General features: G+C 41.9%; 1 protein-coding gene across 4 annotated transcripts in view; it reads right to left on the bottom strand.

The window, feature by feature from the left end:
- The window catches only part of lrba (LPS responsive beige-like anchor protein), a 231,454-nt gene that overhangs the window by 111,962 nt on the left and 96,765 nt on the right, over positions 1 to 22,727 (bottom strand). For all 4 annotated transcript variants that reach the window (XM_034687798.1, XM_034687799.1, XM_034687797.1 and 1 more), the window contains exons 34-35: positions 13,221 to 13,285; positions 6,242 to 6,350 (exon numbers count right to left, since the gene is read on the bottom strand). In XM_034687798.1, coding sequence (XP_034543689.1) covers positions 6,242 to 6,350; positions 13,221 to 13,285 — 174 coding nt within the window. The remainder of the gene's footprint in view (positions 1 to 6,241; positions 6,351 to 13,220; positions 13,286 to 22,727) is intronic.

Below are 22,727 nucleotides of genomic sequence, written 5' to 3' on the forward strand. Positions count from 1 at the left end.
ATTAAAGGATCCTTTTAGATAGAGAACCCTAAAAGGTAATTGGATTTCCCCCCTAGTTATCTTCATCTGTTTCACCCTAAGCCCACTGTAATAACTTACTCTCAGGGCTAGAGATAACTCAATTCTGTCCTGCAGAGAGCCAGCGAGAGTGTGAGTGGGAAAGAGAGAGAGACTGAGAGAGAGAGAGGAAGCATATGTTATGTCTCTGAGGGAAACGTGTATCTAAATCCTCCATCACTGTCTTCACAAGGATATGAACTCTGACAAGGAGCAAACATAAATTTGTTTTTATGTATTGAATTATTTCTGCTTCTGGGGGCCTTGGTTGGCATTTGCTGCTTCTGTTTTACAACAAGGACAGCTATTAAACGTAGCACAGCACAGAAATGGAGGATGCAGATTTTATACTGGCGGTTGATGATGTGTGACTTAGCAAAGCTCCTCGTTTCCAGTGTAACACAAAGAAACCCGAAATGAGTCATCTGACACGCCCTTTTTTCAAGCTCAGTTCTCCCAAAGTAACCTGTACAGTGTCACCAAAACACAATACAGAGAAACAACGCTCTAACAAAGACTGCAACATAGCTGAAAATTATTATTTTAAAACCCTCCACCCCCCCATCATCCTCAGGGGAGATGTTTCATTGGCCTGTTATTTTTATTGTGGCGGTGCAAAATGAAACTCCAGCAGGCTCAAGCAGAGCTGGTGTGGAGGCACAAAAAAATCAATACAGCAATATCAGAGCAAGACTTATCAGGGGTTCACTTCTTCTCCGAGGTCACCGAGGAGCAACTGCATTTAAGTGGGGAATTCAATTGTGAAACATAGTTTAGGACGAGCTATGCTGGCTATCTGATTATGGACAGCTAGAAGATTGCAAAGGTAAAGCAAGTTTCAAATGACAACAGGAAATACAACCAGGGGAAAGTTATGGCTTTCCATTAGTTGTATTTTTGCAGTCGTTGGAGTGACAGTTGGATTGATTGTGCTGCTTCAACTGGAAACCTAACAAACCCTATTCTTATGACACAGAGCACTGTACTCTGCTAATAAAGGCCCATAATGTCTTTATAAGTACATAGTTTACAAAAATGATGGTAGAAAGCATGGTGGATACTAACCACTTAATAACAGGCCAGAAATGACCTCATCCTCAGTCGCCTGTCATTAGCACTCTCTTTCCCATCATGCATCAAAAACTACACATGCCATTTTTTTGGCACTGTTTTCATGTACTTACTTAATCATGGCTTGTGAAACAATTTAGAGTTTATCTCATGCGTTGAACAGCTAATGTGCCACTTTAGCTCACAAGCTAGTTTTAAAGTTATATTTTTGGGCTTTTTTTGCCTTTATTGGATAGGAAAGCTAGAGAGAGACAGGAAATGTAGGGAGTAGATAGTGTGGGAAGACATGCAGCAAATGGTAGAGGCCGGGAGTCAAACCTGCGACCACTGCAACAAGGACTAAAGTCTCTGTACATGGGGCACGCGCTTAGACTGCCGGGCCAATGGCACCCTAATCACAAGCTAGTTTAATCGTTCACCCCATGTACAGAGGCTACAGTTCTCAGAGCGGCAGGAATAGTTCTGACTCCAACCCTCAGCCTGTTGTCACGTGTCATTCTATGCTGTCTCTTCTCTGTTTTCAAGCACTTCCCTGTCCTCTTGAAATAGGAGTAAAAAGCCATATCAAAAGTTGCTTTATTAAAGCTCCTGCGAGGAACTTTCTGCTTATGTCCAGTTTGGCGCCCCTTGTGGACAAACTGGTACCTCTCACATCTGTGCTGATTTTGTCCTTTTTATTTACGGTGGGAAAGAAAAAGTGTAAAACAGGCTTTTCTTTCGCATTTTCATTCTTTCGTCAACTCGTCTGACACCTACCCCCTCACAGTGGTTACAGGCATTGAAAAAGACAAAATAGAAATTGTCAACCTTGTCGTTGATGGTCTTGCTTGCTTTTGTAAGTCATGAAGCAGCATGTCCATCTGTTTTACATCCAGTCAAAATCTCCTCACTGATGCTTTAAATGATCTTGATGCTCTGCTACATGTGCTGCAGACAGCGCAAAGAGTGTTGTTACCTGTGGAGTTTGAGCCTGCTCTGCTTGACAGATGATGTGATGACTGAGTTTCTTAAGCACCCTAGGAACTGTGAATATATCAATACATATAAATCTGTGATTGGCACACAATAGAGGCAGTATATTAGTCAAACTCTATTATTTTGGGTAAACATGTTGTTTTAAGTGGGCAAAGATTAGTCAGAGGAAGTGGAGATATAAAAAGAGAATACACCAAAACACAAGGCACAGTGCTTTAAACGACAAAAATGGAAAATATAAGCCTCAGTTGGTCTGTTATGTGCAATGCAAAACTAAAATATGCCAGGTTAGGATTTTGGAAATAATGTCTGGAAGTCAGAAAACCTGAGAAGCAACAGTTACATTGTTAAACAGAGAACATGTGGCCTGCAGCCACAGAGAGAGGCCGAGGCTGAGCGGGATCATTTAGGGCTGTCGTGTGTAGACAGGCTGCCAAGTCTGTCTGTCTGAGGGTCAGGCAAAATACTCGGAGCCAGACGAAGACAGCTGACTAACCTGACATATTTTATATGCACTTTTGCAAGAGCTCAAATACTGTACACCTTTTCATAAAGTATGCAGAGGAATAAAAAAAAAAAATCTGCTGCATTGATCTAGTGGGACTAAAACGAGCTCTGCAAGTCTGTGTTGATAATACTAAGGTGAGATCATGTCAGATAGAGAAGTGAGGATGACATTTGTAGCAGACGGCTCTCTAATACATGGGGCCAATAACAGAGAAACAGAACCCATCCAAGAAAGAGCAAAACATAGCAATCACAGATAAAACTCTGATGTGTAAGAGTGACTTTCAACACTCTTCAGGGATTTCTCTCTACCCGAATGTAAGAGAGACCGTTCCATGAACCTTCAAAAAAAAGCATCACGTTTTATTGCAAAGTGAGGATGAAGGAGGGGCTTTGGGGCTGGAGGTGGTGGGATCAGATACAGGCAGCCCTTCAGGCCTGCACCTCTCAGGTCCGTCTGCAGCTTTTAGTGCTGAGAAATGACTGAGGGAGGGGAAGAGAGGGGAGAATGCCATATTCCTGTCACTGGCAAAATACACCCCCAGAGGGAGTATAGTGGACAGGATCTCCGCAGGACAGGAAATGATTTTTGGTGAGATCTAGAAAGCAGAGGAATGGGAGTTCAGCAGAGTTGGACCGGGGGTGAGGCAGAGAAGGATGCCCATGGGTCAGGATAGAGTCGGCCCAGCTATGCGTGAATGGCAACGTTTGTGAGGAGAAGCGGTGGGAAGAGGAGGGGGGAGAAGTTATGTTTTAGGGAAGAGCCTGCAGTTAGACGGAGGCCCGGGAATAAATTAACACTATACAATGTTTGGTTAGTGAAATCTGTCAAGCACGATCCCCGACCTCAAACTACTTCAGAGTGTGCGTACGCCGGTGTGTTTGTGTGTGTGAAAAGTAAACATTTATCCTCCAGGTTTGCTTCGACAGATATTAAAACTTAATGGACAAGCTTTAAGTAGTCATTGGATCAGCTCCTCTACACTCTCGCTGACTGTTTCATCAAACTATTAAACCTTTCTATCAGAGGAGTCTTATTGCGAGGAGCCCAAAGCTACAAGTGAATTTTACTGTCTGAGCTTTGCGAGCCTCAAGTTCCTGTGGATATCACAGAAGGAAATATGACAGATATATTACACATGGTTAATATTTTCTCTTCTGTCTGACTAGAATCTTTCACCTGCTTGATCTTAAAGGGCTTTTTAAAAGGCCAGCATCAAAGTTAAAATCCTCTGTTTTTCCTCATTAAAGCTCCTATAAAGAATTTTTACTGGTTACGAAACTAACTGAAATAAAAAGTAATGCCTCTTTGTGACCCACTAAAGCAAAAAAGTTCATCAGTGAAAAAAATTATAATTTCAATAGATTTATTTTCAAAGCCTGAAACTCTGTCATGGGGTAGGTGTCATGAAGTGATTAACAACATCCTGCCAAACTGCTTTATTTTTAAAGCCATGACATTTTTTTGAAAAGGGTCTACAAAAAAAATCTTCTTTCAAATGTAAAGGACAAAATCAGCTGAGATCATCATACCACTTTAACCACAGGGAGCGCCATAAACGACACAAACCTGACAACTTTCTGACAGTAGCTTTAAAGATTCTCTACTATTGATAAATACTGATCAGGCTGATAGGTCACTCACATCTGGCTAACAATGATACTGGTGTCTACTGGTGTCCTCCAACTCAACACAGACAAATCCGAAATCATGCTCATAGGTCCACACTCATCACAGATTCTCTCCTCACTTCAGCTTGGTTCTCCTGTCACCCCCTACTGCAAGAATCTTGGCATCACCTTTGATAAAGACCTTAACTTCAACCAACATATCAAAACCACAGTTCAGTCTTGTTTTTACCAAGGCCCTTCCTTTCACACCATAACCTAGAAATTGTCATCGATGCACCCATCACTTCCCGATTAGATTATTGTAACTCACTCTACACCTGCTTAAGCAAACACAACCTTTCAAAACACAGCACACCCACTTTAGCCTCCCTTCACTGGTTGCCTGTGGGTTTTAGAATTGATTTTAAGATTTTAACTCTCACTTTTAAAGCAATAAATGGACTGGCCCCTGAGTACCTATGTGAATGCCTTAAAATGCATGTCCCAAAGTGCTGCCTGAGATCCTCCGGCAGGTCCCTCTTGGAACTTCCAAGGGCGAAGTTAAAAACCAGAGGCGACCGGGCGTTTGCAGTCAGGGCCCCGTCACTCTGGAATGACCTGCTGGAGGAGATCAGGCAAGCCACATCCTTGTCCTCTTTTAAATCTTTTTAAAATTAAAAACACACTTTTTTAAATGTGCTTTTACTTCTTAGCTCATCACTGACTTTTTAATTTCTGCATGGTTTTTATTATTGTCTTTTACTTAACTCTATTTAGCTGTCCTTACCTTTGTCATGTGCTTTTGTATTTTATCTCGCTATGTCTTGCACTCTGTAAAGCACTTTGTAAACATGTTTTTAAAAGGGGCTATATAAATACAATTTATCATTGTTATTATTATTGACATTACTTTAGAAAACTTTCTAAGTTATCCCATTACTTGACCAGTGTAAACTGTGACTGCAATTAGCTTTATCAAAACCGCTTCAGAGAAACAACATTTAAAGGCAGTGTGTAGAAACAGGGATATTTAGCCATATCTAGCGGTCAAATTTGAGGCTGTAACACTCCCTTGCTCACTCCTCACATTGGTGAAATTCCAGAAGCAACAGTGGCCTTCGAGGACAAGAAGCTCCTGTGATGCGTGATAAGTGTGACCCTCTATTTGTCAAGTTTTAGCGATCAAAATCTCCTAGCAATACAATTTCTTCAGTGCAAAACAACAACTCTCTTCTCCTTCCTCTCCTTCTTCTTCCAGCTTGTGCATTTCGTGCAATCAGTCAATAAATACAATAACGCGTAAGGCCCTTACTGGTTTGCTCATTCTGTTCTATTGCAGAAACATGGCAGTGCAAAAAGGCAGCCTCTGTGGAAGGGGACTTGCTCCTTGTGTCGGTATAAGAAGCACATTCTAAGCTAACAAAAACAATTTCTTTTTATATATACACGAGATTTTACACTAATTTAAACATACTTATGGATACAATATTTCATTTCTACCAAGTCTGTTCAGCTAAATTCTGCACACTGTACCTTCATCATTTTTGTTGTTGTTGTTGAAATATAACAGATTTATGCTATGAGTAGCATTTCATTAGCCTTTTACACACTGCAATGCTGCAACAGCACAAGAACTGAGTATCGCCATCATTAAGCCTTTGTACTTACACAGTGCATCCTGAAACAGCGTAATATTGATGTCCCAGTATGTGATTTCACATCGCCTTACAGGAATGTGGAAAAGCAAGAGCTAAAACCCACAATGCTGGTGCAAACCTGGCCTACTGGTTAATTTGCGTGCCCATGTAGTGGGCGGCCCGGGTTCAAATCCAGCCTGTGGCTCCTTTCCCGCATGTCATTCCCCCACTCTCTCCCAGTTTCCTACACTATTCACTGTCTTTTCCCTCTATCAATAAAGGTGTAAAAGCCCAAAAAATATAACTTAAACCCCCCCTTGCACGCTCCAACGCTACATATCGCCACCCTCTTCCCCCCTCCTCTGTTACCACCAGCAACTTACCTCAAACTCTGCATGTTTGTGGATGTCTTCAGCTCTCTGTCTGCTGAGGATGAATTCAGCTTCATTAGCCACCCGAACCAGGTGGTCCTTCATGGTGTGACTCAGCAGTCTGTTGGAAGAGGACAGATGGACATCAGCCCACTTGTGAACGGCATGTTTTAAATGTCTTTAAAACCTTTTATTAATGGGACAATAATCTCATGATTCTTAGGTAAATGGATGTCAAATGACTTCAGTCCTGGAGGGAAAAATGTCAGGCAAATACTTGGCAGTATCGTAAAATGTTGAGCTCCAGAGTATCTAAAACATCTGTTCAACACTGGCATATCTAGGAACCAGGAGAAGGAACAGCCATGTAATATCCATAAAATGCTGAAAAAGAAGCGTGTCAAATCAGCAGAAAATCTGATTTGAAAACAAAAACCAAAGCAGATCAAGCCTTTCACTGGGGTGCAGGTGCTAATTGATTTGTTAATGATATGCATCTGACAAGAGGGAGGATCTGTGCACATGTTGCTACATATGTAGTCTTCCTCCCTCTGCTTATCAGTTAATGAAACATGCATGTTATGTGTGTGTGTGTGTGTGTGTGTGTGTGTGTGTGTGTGTGTGTGTGTGTGTGTGTGTGTGTGTGTGTGTGTGTGTGTGTGTGCGCGCGTGTGTATGTGTGTGTGTGTGTGTGTGTGTGTGAGTAGGTTGAAGGAACCTCTCTACAGCACTAAAGGTCAGGACTGTGCAAAGTGGAACAATAACAGACTAGAGGCCAGAGAGGAGGGATGGGGCATGCTGGGACTGACTGTAGAGGGGGGGGGGGGTTAGGGTTTTTTGGGGGGGCAGTGGGATGACTGTAACCTAAGCCTGCTGTTTCAGCACAGGGCAGCAGGGGAGCGGAGGTGCTGGGGCCTCTGTAGCCTCTATGGCCCTGTCGAGGCCCCGCCAGGGTTCCCACTCTTTTCCAGAGATCATTTTCCAGGACATTTTCATTGATGATCAAGCTGGTATGACCGTCTAAATTTAGTTCCTAATTTAGTTCCTAAATAGTCTAATATGTTCCTCTCAGTGGAAGTCTACATTGAAAGACGTGTAGTCTATGACTATCAATGAAATCCTCTCTTACATACTTAAAAATGATGGCAATTTGATAATAGAATAATGCAACCACAGATGTACAGCACTTCACTTTATTAGTGCAACCAAGTAACAATGATGGGCAACATCTCAGCTTTCTCTTTTCTCAAAAAAAATAAAATGAGCTAAGAAAAAAAGAAAATAACCTCCAAAGGAATCAGGAAGCTGTCTTCCTGAAATAATTAAATAATAATAATGATCAGAGGATCAGTGCAATAATGACCTAAATAGAACTGAATGACAAAAATGGCCACAAATGTTTCTCAACTCAACTCAGACTCAAAATATACCTGCTTAATCATGATATTCATCCTGCTAAGTGGTCGATATAAAACAAAGCAAATTTTGTTTTTTTATTTGAGTTACCATAAACTCTGAAAAAATCTTACCGGTGTAAAGACGCACTCTGTATTTGAAGATCTCTCAGAGATTTCAAAAATGTAAACTGTCTTCATGCATGGCGATGTCTATTATGATCAGCGATGTCTACAACGTGGAGTTTCTGTGCAGCTGTGTCGCTCTTTTTGTTCCGTTTGTTTCAGGGGTTCTGAAACTTTTTGGAGTCAGGGACCCCTTACAGGTGAGAAAATTGTCTATGGCCCCCTCATAATTGTAACACAGATTAAGCACATTAGTGATGTGTCATGATCAAAAGCTGCGGCTCTGAGAGCCGATGCTTTATAATGAATCAGAAGAGCCGGCTCGCATCAAGAGAGAGCCGGCTCCCAGCTTTTTCCTTTCGCTGCTTAGCTCTCTCAGTGCTCAGCCCCAGCTCTGCTCACAGCAGAACTTTGTTTTGATTGGTCAGCATGGCGGCCATGCGGCCAATCATATGTGAGGATATAGGATACAGGTGATGGAGGGGAGGCTGTGTATCCTGGCTTCATCGGTTCCTTCAGAGAGAGTCTTCTTAAAGACCGGGCAAATACTCACTGAGAGAAATTGGATCAGCCCATCCAAGCTGAGGCAACTGATTTTACTCAATGCCAACCTGAGGACGTTAATAATGTTTGCTTGAGTTTGGTTCTGGTTCTTTTTGCTTGAGTTTGGTTCTGGTTCTGGTTCCGTTTGCTCGAGTTTGGTTCTGGTTCGGTTTACCTGAGTTGGTTCTGGTTCTGTTTGCTTGAGTTTGGTTCTGGTTCGGTTCTGGTTCTGGTTATGGTTCAGTTCTGGTTCGGTTCTGGTTCGGTTCTGGTTCGGTTCTGGTTCGGTTATGTTCTGGTTCGATTCTGATCCACGTCTGGTTCAGTTCTGGTTCGGTTCTGGTTTGGTTCTGATTCGGTTCTGGTATGGTTCTGGTTCGGTTCGGTTCCGGTTCGGTTCCGGTTCGGTTCTGGTTCAGTTCTGGTTCGGTTCTGGTTCGGTTCTGGTATGGTTCTGGTTCGGTTCTGGTTCGGTTCGGTTTGGTTCCGGTTTGGTTCTGGTTCACTCCTGGTTCGGTTCTGGTTCGGTTCTGGTTCGGGTCTGGTAGAATTCTGGTTCGGTTCTGGTTCAGTTCTGGTTTGGTTCTGGTTTGGTTCTGGTTCAGTTCTGGTTCAGTTCTGGTTGAGTTTGATTCTGGTTGAGTTTGATTCTGGTTCTGTTTGCATGAGTTTGGTTCTGGTTCTGTATGCTTAAATTTAGTTCTGGTTCTAAACCATACCCTAATCCTAACCCTAACCCTAATCCTAACCCTAACCCTAATCCTAATCCTAACCCTAATCCTAATCCTAATCCTAACCCTAATCCTAACCCTAACCCTAATCCTAATCCTAACCCTAACCCTAATCATAACCCTAACCCTAACCCTAATCCTAACCCCAACCCTAACCCTAATCACAACCCTAACCCCAACCCTAGCCCCAACCCTAATCACAACCCTAACCCTAACCCTAATCACAACCCTAACCCTAAACCCAACCCTAACCCCAATCATAACCCTAACCCCAACCCTAACCCTAACCCTAACCCTAATCCTAATCCTAACCCTAACCCTAATCATAATCCTAATCCTAACCCTAATCCTAACCCCAACCCTAACCCTAATCACAACCCTAACCCCAACCCTAGCCCCAACCCTAATCACAACCCTAACCCTAACCCTAATCACAACCCTAACCCTAAACCCAACCCTAACCCCAATCATAACCCTAACCCCAACCCTAACCCTAACCCTAACCCTAATCCTAACCCTAACCCTAATCATAACCCTAACCCTAACCCTAATCCTAACCCCAACCCTAACCCTAATCACAACCCTAACCCCAACCCTAACCCCACCCCTAATCATAACCCTAACCCTAACCATAATCACAACCCTAACCCTAACCCTAATCATAACCCTAACCCCAACCCTAAACACAACCCTAAACACAACCCTAACCCTAATCACAACCCTAACCCTAACCACAACCCTAACCCTAACCCTAACCTCATAACAAACCTAACCCTAAACACAACCCTAACCCTAATCACAACCCTAACCCTAATCACAACCCTAACCCTAAACCCAACCCTAACCCTAATCACAACCCAAACCCTAAACGCAACCCTAACCCTAAACACAACCCTAACCCTAATCACAACCCTAACCCTAATCACAACCCTTACCCTAAACCCAACCCTAACCCTAATCACAACCCTAACCCTAATCACAACCCTAACCCTAATCACAACCCTAACCCTAAACCCAACCCTAACCCTAATCACAACCCTAACCCTAATCACAACCCTAACCCTAACACCAACCCTAACCCTAACCCCAACCCTAACCCTAATCACAACCCTAACCCTAACACCAACCCTAACCCTAATCCTAACCCTAACCCTAATCCTAACCCTAACCCTAATCCTAATCCTAACCCTAATCCTAATCCTAATCCTAACCCTAATCCTAACCCTAACCCTAATCCTAATCCTAACCCTAACCCTAATCATAACCCTAACCCTAACCCTAATCCTAACCCCAACCCTAACCCTAATCACAACCCTAACCCCAACCCTAGCCCCAACCCTAATCACAACCCTAACCCTAACCCTAATCACAACCCTAACCCTAAACCCAACCCTAACCCCAATCATAACCCTAACCCCAACCCTAACCCTAACCCTAACCACAACCCTAACCCTGACCCTAACCCCACCCCTAATCATAACCCTAACCCTAACCATAATCACAACCCTAACCCTAACCCTAATCATAACCCTAACCCCAACCCTAAACACAACCCTAAACACAACCCTAACCCTAATCACAACCCTAACCCTAACCACAACCCTAACCCTAACCCTAACCTCATAACAAACCTAACCCTAAACACAACCCTAACCCTAATCACAACCCTAACCCTAATCACAACCCTAACCCTAAACCCAACCCTAACCCTAATCACAACCCAAACCCTAAACACAACCCTAACCCTAAACACAACCCTAACCCTAATCACAACCCTAACCCTAATCACAACCCTTACCCTAAACCCAACCCTAACCCTAATCACAACCCTAACCCTAATCACAACCCTAACCCTAATCACAACCCTAACCCTAAACCCAACCCTAACCCTAATCACAACCCTAACCCTAATCACAACCCTAACCCTAACACCAACCCTAACCCTAACCCCAACCCTAACCCTAATCACAACCCTAACCCTAACACCAACCCTAACCCTAATCACAACCCTAACCCTAATCATAACCCTAGGATCAGGGTGAGAATGATTATGTTACAGAAGAAATTAACACAATTGGGCATTATAAGGCTTCTCATAGAAACACCGTACGTAAAAGGGTTTTCAACACAAATCATAACCCAACCCTAACCCTAACACCAACCCTAACCCTAACCCCAACCCTAACCCTAATCACAACCCTAACCCTAACACCAACCCTAACCCTAATCCTAACCCTAACCCTAATCCTAACCCTAACCCTAATCCTAATCCTAACCCTAATCCTAATCCTAATCCTAACCCTAATCCTAACCCTAACCCTAATCCTAATCCTAACCCTAACCCTAATCATAACCCTAACCCTAACCCTAATCCTAACCCCAACCCTAACCCTAATCACAACCCTAACCCCAACCCTAGCCCCAACCCTAATCACAACCCTAACCCTAACCCTAATCACAACCCTAACCCTAAACCCAACCCTAACCCCAATCATAACCCTAACCCCAACCCTAACCCTAACCCTAACCACAACCCTAACCCTGACCCTAACCCCACCCCTAATCATAACCCTAACCCTAACCATAATCACAACCCTAACCCTAACCCTAATCATAACCCTAACCCCAACCCTAAACACAACCCTAAACACAACCCTAACCCTAATCACAACCCTAACCCTAACCACAACCCTAACCCTAACCCTAACCTCATAACAAACCTAACCCTAAACACAACCCTAACCCTAATCACAACCCTAACCCTAAACCCAACCCTAACCCTAATCACAACCCAAACCCTAAACACAACCCTAACCCTAAACACAACCCTAACCCTAATCACAACCCTAACCCTAATCACAACCCTTACCCTAAACCCAACCCTAACCCTAATCACAACCCTAACCCTAATCACAACCCTAACCCTAATCACAACCCTAACCCTAAACCCAACCCTAACCCTAATCACAACCCTAACCCTAATCACAACCCTAACCCTAACACCAACCCTAACCCTAACCCCAACCCTAACCCTAATCACAACCCTAACCCTAACACCAACCCTAACCCTAATCACAACCCTAACCCTAATCATAACCCTAGGATCAGGGTGAGAATGATTATGTTACAGAAGAAATTAACACAATTGGGCATTATAAGGCTTCTCATAGAAACACCGTACGTAAAAGGGTTTTCAACACAAATCATAACCCTAACCCTAACCATAATCACAACCCTAACCCTAACCCTAATCATAACCCTAACCCCAACCCTAAACACAACCCTAAACACAACCCTAACTCTAATCACAACCCTAACCCTAACCACAACCCTAACCCTAATTACAACCCTAACCTCATCACAAACCTAACCCTAAACACAACCCTAACCCTAATCACAACCCTAACCCTAATCACAACCCTAACCCTAAACCCAACCCTAACCCTAATCACAACCCAAACCCTAAACCCAACCCTAACCCTAAACACAACCCTAACCCTAATCACAACCCTAACCCTAATCACAACCCCTCTTTCTGGTGCTCTTGCTTTAAACTGTACATGGGGACAAAACAAACTTTTGGTACTTAGAAATGTGCCCACGTGTGAAAATACTGTCATTAAAAGAACAGAAACAAAACAGCAAAGTGATATAATTAAAGAGTTACTTTAGGGATCACCACGTTAAATTTGGGACAGTTGACTAAAGACAAAAGACAGCAGCAGATAGAAGAGATGATAACAGGCGGATCACAGCTCACACCAGATAGACATTTTCTGACAGATGGACACTTAGAAATCAGGAGCGATTTCCCGAGTGTCACAGGAGAGCCAGCGATCAGAGGCCCTGTCACCTCCTACCTAACCTCTCTCCTCTTCCCAAATCCCTCTGGGATGAGCAGGTATTGAACAGAGCCTTGAACTAAAGGAGCTCTGCCCTCACTCTCCCCAGCTCCTCTTCACTCCTCTGATCATTGATTGTTTTTTTTTTCCCAGAGTCCTGAATAGCCAACCCCATCACGAGGACCTGAGGGATCTTAAGGGCCTGAGGGGCTGTGATGTGATCCAGGGGATGGCGAAATTGAAAAGTGGCTGATGGGTATAGGTTTGGGAGATAATGAAGAAGTGCTGCTTCAAAGAGAGAGAGAGAGAGAGAGTGAGAGTGAGAGTGAGAGTGGGGACAGTGAGAGTTACCCACCTGCCTTCGTTGACCAGCTCGATAAAGGCGAGACCTGCGTTCTTCTGGATGGAGTTCTGCCACTCCTGCAAACAAACACAAATAACAACAATGATTAATTACTGAAAATACTAAAGTCATAGAGCAAATTTTTACAAATGGTCCAGTTCATCTCATATCACATTATCGGAGAGCCAGTTAACCTCAGCGGTTAACTCATGTGTCCCAGGTTCAGAGGCTGTAGTCCTCAAAGTGGAAAGCCCAGGTTTGATTTCTACCCACAGCCATTTACTGCATCGTATTCTCCACTATCTCTGGAGTAAATGTGATAGCACTTCCTGTGTGATGTTACATTTCTCAAAGTAACCAAAACAGAGGTTTAATGATGAGGGAGTTAATTTGTCAGTGAGGATAGTTTTCTTGTATTTTCTATGACATTTTCTTGCATTCTAATGTTTAATTTACCATTATATTTAAAAAAAAAAAAGAAGTTGGAGAATTGTGAAAAAAAAAGCCTTGAAAAAATCCCTACACCCATCCTTTTCATTCATTCATTCAAAACAATCAAAAAATGTCCCTTTGCAGAAATATAAAACAGAAAAGCAAATTTGCATAATTATTTTTTTACATCACTTGAATAAAATCTTAAAATTTGATGTATTTTACATATAAATGTAGGCTATACAAACTTGTAGTGTGATACGTATATGCAGACTAATCATTAATCAATAGATGAACCCGTTTTTTTAACTCGTGTAAATCTTGTTTTTTTTTTTGTTTACTTTGTGTGTATTTTCATGTTCAGTACATTTTGTTAAGGAGTAACATAATGTTAAGTTGTACATAAATGAAAGAAAGAAAATGTTTGAGTTCTTATTGTAAAAAATATACATATGTATTAACAATAGTTCATGTACTAGAAAACATGAAAAAAAGAGGAATAGAGAAGAGAGGTGAAAAAGACTAAGAACAGATAAAACTAGTGAAATCATGCCATTTCATGTTCATATAAATAAACCATATACACCAAATTATTATTAATAACTGTAGCTAAAGTCCTGCCCAATCATACAAAAAATTATATATAGGCAAGAATTAGTCTACACATTTTTCTAGATAAACAAGTATGATAAATCTGTCTCTTATCATTCAAATAAAATGTGTATGTGTGTCCTGGCTTCATCAGGAAGTCAAAATAACTTGTTATAATAACTTTATTACACCAAGTTAATCTTTTCTTAATTTCAAACTGACTATGTATCAAGCTGGTTTTTTATGACTGAATGATACATACAGCTCCATCTTTACGTCACAGGTTCTTGATACCTAATGGACCACCATCTGAAACGGTCTACAGGCTGCTTTGTTCACTCACATACAGAGGGAACCTAGTGGAGAGGAGGGAACGAGCTGTGTCCTGAGTGCATTTATCACGGGTAAATACACAAATTTCCTCCTCTTTGACTTGCGTTATGGTTCAAGGTGTCAGTCTAAACAAGCCCGCCGCAGCCGTGCGCGACTTTAAATCCTCAACTCGGAAGGGACAACGAGAGAGAGGAAACTCGGCGGTCATCATCTCTCATGTTCGGTTCAATATTTCAACACCTTCAACACAACCGTCAAAAGAATAATAAAGCAACAAGGTCATGGGGCCTGTCTGAACCTCGCAGCGCTTTTTCCCCTTCTTCCTCTCGGGGGACACGGAGAAATATGCACAAAAAACCTCAAGTTAGACACCAAAAGAACCAAAACTTAAAGCTTTGACGGACACAGATTCCAGATTATGTTGCTTTGATTTCAAAAGTAATTTAAAAAATAATATTAATACAGATTTAACGCAAAAAAAAACTCACTGTAACAAAAGGGCCTGAAACAGCTGATTTAAAATGAGCTAATTAATTTAACGTCCAAAATGCTCATCCAAGCAGAAACTTTCTGTTTCTTTAACTTTGCTGTCATCACGTCTTGAGTTGATAAAGGAAACTGTGTGTTTATATAGAGACCGGCCTTTCAGTAAACCTAGAGATCCCACAGGGACGAGGATATCAGCGCTACAAGGAGGAAGGAAAAAGCTCATTTTACCAAACATATTTGTACATATGTGATGACTTTGAAAACCATACAGCTTTCCCCCTGTCAGAACAACAAAAGTAAAACCATCAGAAGCAATCACACACAGCCAAAAGAAACCATTCTTGTGAAACGCCTGCGTTTGATCACTCTGCGACCAACTGCACGTCATACAGACAACAAGCTAACACTTAACCTCAATTCAAAACTGTTTTCCATCCTGCAGGATCATATTGGCATTGACCGTGTTTACAATACATTCCAAATAAAGAGGGCACAGAGGGAATAAAAGTCTGGGCTTGGACTTGAGTACTGGCAGAAGGGTTTTTGCGGCTGAGTTTGGCTTTAGAGGAAGTGTGTGAGAGCAGCCTTGAGGCCCTCTAGTTTAACTGAGACTGTAGTTGAAGGACATTATCCATGAGTGTTAGCCTGTGGCCGTGGGGATATTCCAGCCTGGGCTAGACTGAGCGAGCTGGATTTCAAATAAACACCACAGGAAGTGAGGCCGTAAATAGAGCCGGGCTCTCTGGAGAACCAGAAAAGCAGTGACATTAAATTCCCTTTATGGGGTTTCTTTAAAACACTTCTTCCTTAGATTCTTCAAACTGTAAACATAAACAGCTTCTTCAGCAGAAATAAAGAGGAGACTATCACCAAACTGCAGCTTCAGTTTCAGTCTTAAATTAGGTTTGACGAAGTGGCGCAGAGGCCCATTGGCATTTCTTGGACGCAGACAAAGGTGATAGCAAGACTAATGGTGTCATTATGGCTCCTCTAGTTGAATTAAAAAAGCAATGACCCTGATCTGAGGGACATCTCCCGGTGACAAAAAGGAAACAGGGACAGGTCAGTGATAGAATATTGGATTTTGGCTGCCCTGGTCAGCGGTGTCACAGCTTTTACGACCGCAAACGGGGGCCATGACCACAGCTCTCCTGATGAGGAGATACAAGCAGCCATTTGTGACCCCTGACCTTTAACCTGACCCCCAAACAGATGATAGGACAGAGCTGAAGGACCATGCTTTGATCCTGATTGGAAATGTTCCAGCGTTTTGTAAAGCTAGGTGTTTTGTTTCGTTTTGCTTGTGAATGAAAGTTTGAGTTTATTCACGGAAACGCCCGTCTCCGTCTGAAGTTAATAAGACAGCTCTGTTTTGGTCTGCGCTCAATGACGATGGCATTGAGTTTAAACACACATGCCATGCACTTCCGTCATTACAGCTGATTATCCATAATCAACAACTAAATATACCACGAGGAGCGGTGAGAAAACACAGACCTCCTGAGCCAAATCACCTTTCAAACATCAGGCCGGCCACAACACAAGGAAAACATTTTCCAACACAGAAGAGAGAAATGTCGGCGCTCTCCTGAAATAATAAATAAGTCACTCGTGCTTTTCTGTGGCATCACTCATAATCACAAGTATTTGTTGATTTGAAAGGCTGTGGGAATACGACTTCAGATGAGACGATGAAGGCATAAATCCATGTGTCAAATGTGGCAGAGAAGCAGGAGCAAAATTAAAGAGAGGGAGAGCTACTGATTGTTGAGATAAATAAAAAAACAGTGGCGTGTAGAGGAGGACAGCGACAGAAGAAGACTGCATGAAGACAAATATATGGAAACTCTGTCAGTGTCTGCTGTTAAGTACAGGTTACTTTGACCTTTGAAAACAGGTGGACATTTGGTGTGATGTTTTTATTAAACCTTTGTGCATTTGCAAACACAAAAAGGATGGACAATGAAATAGTTGTCTGAGGTTGTGTGGTGAAAATTTTTGAGCAGCAATCTCAGATTAACGATGACTTAAAATAGATCCCACATGTTGAGATGAGTTAAGAAAACACAGCAAAAAATGTGTGTCCCCATAAACAGTCTAACATTTTATTCAGTGTTGTTTTTCTGACTGATTTCTGTAAAAGTAGACGCTCCTGGATCTGTGTGGATAAAAAACACCGGTATGTCCCCTCTAGTTCCCAACCGGCCATGCTCATGCTCAGATTAAATCTACCCAAAAGAAAAACAGACTCTCTTATTGGTGTTTGCGTGATCAAATTCACAACTGAGGGAATATTTACGGATGTCCAAATATTTACACTGCGAGGTCTCCTGCAGCTTCATGCACTCACACTTTCGAAGCTGCACTAACAGAGAGAAAAATCCAGACCTAAACCTCCCTGAGCACCAAACAGACAAAGCAAAACACATGCAGAACACTGGAGCGGTGCATGAAGAGTGAGTTTGAGTGAATCATTAAAAAAACAGACTCCTTTCAGAGGAGTTATTTTTTAACACTAATCTTGTAACAAATCTGGCAGCTTGGTTCATCCAGTTTAATGTCACGCCTGTTTTTATGATGTAGGAGCAGACAAATGTTTAAACATTGTGCAGCTGTTTGAGTTCCAATATGAACACATGTTCAACTCTAGAAGAGAAATGAAACCAAAACCATGGTCAAAAGTATTCTCATGAATAGATTCTTGCTTATTTATGTATTTTTACTCTAAGGGTGAAGACGATACAGAAAGTTCTTAGAATGCACAAGGTATTACTGAAAACCAAAGCCTTGCTAAGAGCTATAAAGACTGATCCCACACAATGCTACATGAACAGATGTCTTTTAACTTTCTTCAAGTTCACCAAACTCATCACTGTCTGAGGGTGTCTCTGTCAGTGAGAGAAGGGTGGATGTCTAAGTCTTTACAGCTGAAAGTTAAATTGTAATTTCAAGCCCTCTCTTTGAGATGACAGATTTAATGTCAGGTATAGAGAAAGTTGAGTAAAATAATTGCTAAATGTTTGTCTTTATGAACATGTATATTAATGAAATTACAATCGAACTGAATCATAGTGATAATCCAGTATAGTTTAGGATAATTGAATCAAATCATGTTTTAATATTATAGTTAATATGTTGGTCCATAAAAACTTTACCTTTGAAAGTGTGTTTGATTGTATCTACCATTAGGGGTGTACGATAGGACCATATTAGATCATGAAGGATTAGAATGTGTCCACAATCTGCAAATTCAGAGATCATAGTATCTCCATTTTGTTGTCATCCCCTACCCTTCTATGCTCATACATTGATGCATGTTAATGTTGTTCATAATGCACAGACCTAGCACTCTAATGCAGACCATGGGTTAATCAATGTCCGCCACATCAAGTGAATCCTCTGCATTATTAAGCTACAACAGCAGATTCAGTTTGTATGGGTGCTTCACTGTATGGTTATGTAGAAGTCGGAGTTCAAGATTGAGTAGTTGATGATTCCAACTTTTTGATAATATCATTATTTTAGATTACCATGTAAATGAATTTAGATAGTGAAATTCATGCAGGGAGCAGCAGACATGTATTATTATAATGAACAGTTACATACTGAGGGCTGCCTCAGAAACAAAGTGAAGGGATTAGACTGATATGCTATCTTGATAAGCTAGCTGTTCTTAAACAGGGTTGGTGGTTAAATTTAGACACACTTTTTGTTATACTGGTTAAAATGAGCTTTATGTCCCGATGGCAATCAATACATAATGTGTTCCTATGAAAGAGTGGGGGAAGAAGCCGCAATCTACAGCCGGAGTAAACCTGGGAAAACACCAACCAATCCCTGCCATCAGGATCCAATTTATGAAACCAATCGAATCCCGTCCTGCCGCTCTGCCCGCCTCCTACGCGTACATTTCATGTTTGTTTGTGTTTTTAACTTTCACTAAGATGATGTTTTGGTGTTTTCTTACCCCTGAGTGAGACATGAGTTGACGTAGTGCAAAACACCAACGATGTGCTGAGGACCGGTTTTGAATCAGTCACGATCATATGGTCGCGAAGCAGCGGCACTCGTGCATGTGAGCGGTGGCGCCGTTTTGGAGGAGCTCAGAGGGGTGGGGGGGTTAGACGGAGTCCTGAGGAGATGCTACATTCAAATTCATGCTAGTATTAAGCAAGAGTGCACTTAACCTGAGTGTTGTTGTTTACCTTTTCAAACATTGTTTATTTTTTAATTAAGAAAAAAAGCCTGAGACTGTATGTAGCTGAAGTCTAATCCATGTCAGCATTTTTGTTCAATGTCCATTGTGCCTGACACTGATTGGCCAAATTGTACGCACGGATTAAATGCACCCAAAAAGTTACTATGGCCTTAATAGTCTATATTCTTTTATTCTTTTCGAACAAGTCTTTTTAAATAGGGGAATTGGTTTGATGGAATGGTCAGGAACTTGCAAAATAGTCTTTAAAATCAAGATCCTGATTCTGCCATGAAAAAGATCCTGCTTTGATATTTTTGCTGTCTCGCTCATCCTTATTGACATCTCAGTTTAGCAATGTTAGCCTTCAGATCAAGGTATGATGAGCTTGCTAGCTCGTGATTGCTTTGTTTGGTTTTGTTAATTGTATCCAGCTGTATCAGGAAAAGGTGCAGCAGAAAGAGACCAATCTTGAGTTCTGTACATTAAATCCATAGATAGCATTTCATCGAATTAAAAAGAAGATAAATTCAGCAGTGACATTAAAGTGTCTTGACATTCAAGTGTCTTGACTGCAGACAGAGATCAGATGAATCCTGTAATGTTTAGCAGATTATTAAATGTTTCTAAAATGTTCAACATTTTGCTTTTATTGTGTCCACTCCTTGTAACTGAAGATCTGAAGAAATGATTTTTTTACACTGTTCACTGACCCCTGCCACAAATCTGTTCAAAACATCAGAACCTGTATGTACCTATGTGTACACTTAAGGAAGCTTAAGTCATCAACAGCCCAATCAAAATGGCCAAATGTCAAAGTGAAGGCTCATCTATTTCCAGCTGTAACTTGTTGATTGGGCCTCTGTAGTATAATCAGGTCTGACAAGATTGAAATTTCCTGGATCAAAATGCAGAGAAGTGAATTTTCCGGCTGATCCAAACGAAGAAGCCAGACCGTGATTTTATCAGCAGGACGGCTGAGAGAGGATAGCAGGGGGAGAAACACAAGAATGCATTCCAAGGTCTTATAACGTGGGACCTGTCAGGTGAAAACATTACAATAACAGTAACTGTCAGGAAGGCTCTGTTAGGGACATTCAGTTATTTGAAAAAAAGACTGTCAGTGAATACATCATAAATAACTAACTTCTTGTGCCAGTTGAAGGAATCTCTCAGTAAAACTGGCCACAAACCAAATTGAGAGCCACTACATTTTCTTTTTCTTTGTATAAATCTTCTGTCTGATTCTCCCGTCTCAGCTAGACTTCACTTCCTGACAGGAAACCCCCCTTTGACCCCCACCTCCTCCAACACAACACACCCCGCTGCCCTTCATCTCTGGCTGCATAGTTGGCGACGATAGGGAGTATGCAGAATTAAGTGCCAGTTGGTGTTGCTGTGCTTTCTCTGCATCCCACAGGAGAGTTGCCTTTTCAAAGAATAAACAGCGTGGTGTTATCCTCCAAACTACAGAGCAGTGGCGGGGACACCGAGCCGCGTGGCATGGCTGTAAAGGGGCACTGGAGCAGAACGTGGGGCGAGGGCAAACAGCGGAGGGAGGGAGGGAAAAATAACACTTTGATTTGCACTGATCTTGAACCTTGCATGCCTGTTTAACTGCACAGAGGGGGGCAAGTCTGACTGTGAGGAAAATGATGGGGAAAGTATTTGTGTCCCCTGGATTCATCACATTCCTCGCCACATCTCTCACCTCTCTGAAGCTCCACAAGTGGTTGATACAACAAGGTTTGCACATGATTCATCAAAGCTTCACTTACAGGACAGAAGAAATATGACCACTGACAGATGTTATAAATGATTGCTTATCAATACAAACGTCACTCACAGCCACATGATTTTCAAAATAAACAATACACACACAATTTGTGAATACTTTCTTATCAGATGGACAATTTTTAGTCAAAGGTTTAGGTTAAAGGAGTTTTTCTTTAATTATGAACATTTGAGTAGACGCTGCAGAACAAAATTAAGTCCTGACCAGAGGCGGATACAGGGGACGGCAAAGGGTGCACCCACCCCTAGAATCTGACTGGCCACCCCAGTTGCCACCCCTTTCTAAGTCCTCAAATAATTATCAAATAATTGCCACTTTTTGGATACTTAATGTAATATGTTACAGTAGATGTTAGGGATGTTAGCAATTAATTGAGTGCTCTAACATTTTTTTTCTTTCCATCAGGTAGAGATAAAAAACGCATTTTGTTTCTTTTAAAAGTAATTGATAATTCATGGTTAACATTTACAAGACCTAATGTGGAGAATACTTACAAATTGCAGATATAATAAGTGAATGCAAAAAATGTTATAATGCTATTAAAGCTGGGGTTGGCAGTCTCGGAAAACTAGCATGAATTTGAATGTAGCATTTCCTCAGGACTCCGTCTAACCCCTCCCCTCCTCCCTCAGAGCTCCTCCAAAACGACGCCCCGCTCACATGCACGAGCGCCGCTGACTTGCGACCATATGATGGTGACTGATTCAAAACCGGTTCTCACCAAAACATTATCATAGTGAAAGTTAAAAACACAAATAAATATGGCTGCTGTTAGTACTCACAACTGTCATATGACACGATATCGGAAGAAAAGTTCTAACACATGTAATACTGTAACAGCTCTACTGTTTGTTAAACCTGTTCAGTGCAGATGTTCTTAATTCCTACAGTGTTGACAGTCAGTGAAGGCATCAGGAGAGGTGTAGAGTGTGTGAGCGGGAGAGAGGAGAGACAAGCAGGAGAAGTTCTTCATTCAAACTTTGATTGTTGTTTTGTTGGTTGGCGTGACCACGGCAGACAGTGACTGGTTATTAAAACTCAACGTGTTCACGAATCGGCTCGTCATCCCTACAGCGTCCAGACAGACGCTACAGTACATCTACATTTCTGTAGGACTTACTAAATGTCATTCATTCTTCTGCTTGTCAGAGCCCCCGTGGTGAGAGCTTTTTAGACTCTGATCCGGACTACAGTCCTGAGCAAAGCACCTCATCGGGTCAGAGGGGACAGGCCCGAGGTGGAGCGAGAGGGGCAGACAGTAGAGTCAAGGGAAGCAGAGGCAGGAGACGGAGACTCGGAGTACACGCCGGGGAAATGTACGCGCAGGAGGCGGGCAGATCGGCAGGAAGGGATTTGAATGGTTTAAAATTTTGGGTCCCAAAAAACGGTGATTGGTTGGTGTTTTCCCAGGTTTACTCCGGCTGTAGATAGCAGCTTTTCTTCGCTCTTTTTTAAGAACACATTATTTATTAATTGCCATCAGGACGTAAAGATTATTTTAACAAGTATAACAAAAAGTGTATCTAAATCTGATTACCAACCCCAGCTTTAATTTGTCTACACACATATACTTCATGCCACTTCTGCAGACAGTAAGCCATTGCCATTAAACCATATTAGTCAGAAGAAGCCTGCATCTGCCCCTGGTCACAATTTTAAAAAACCATAACATAAAAAAGCAAAA

The sequence above is a fragment of the Notolabrus celidotus genome, chromosome 7 (assembly GCF_009762535.1).
Source record: "Notolabrus celidotus isolate fNotCel1 chromosome 7, fNotCel1.pri, whole genome shotgun sequence".
In the NCBI taxonomy this organism is placed as follows: domain Eukaryota; kingdom Metazoa; phylum Chordata; class Actinopteri; order Labriformes; family Labridae; genus Notolabrus; species Notolabrus celidotus.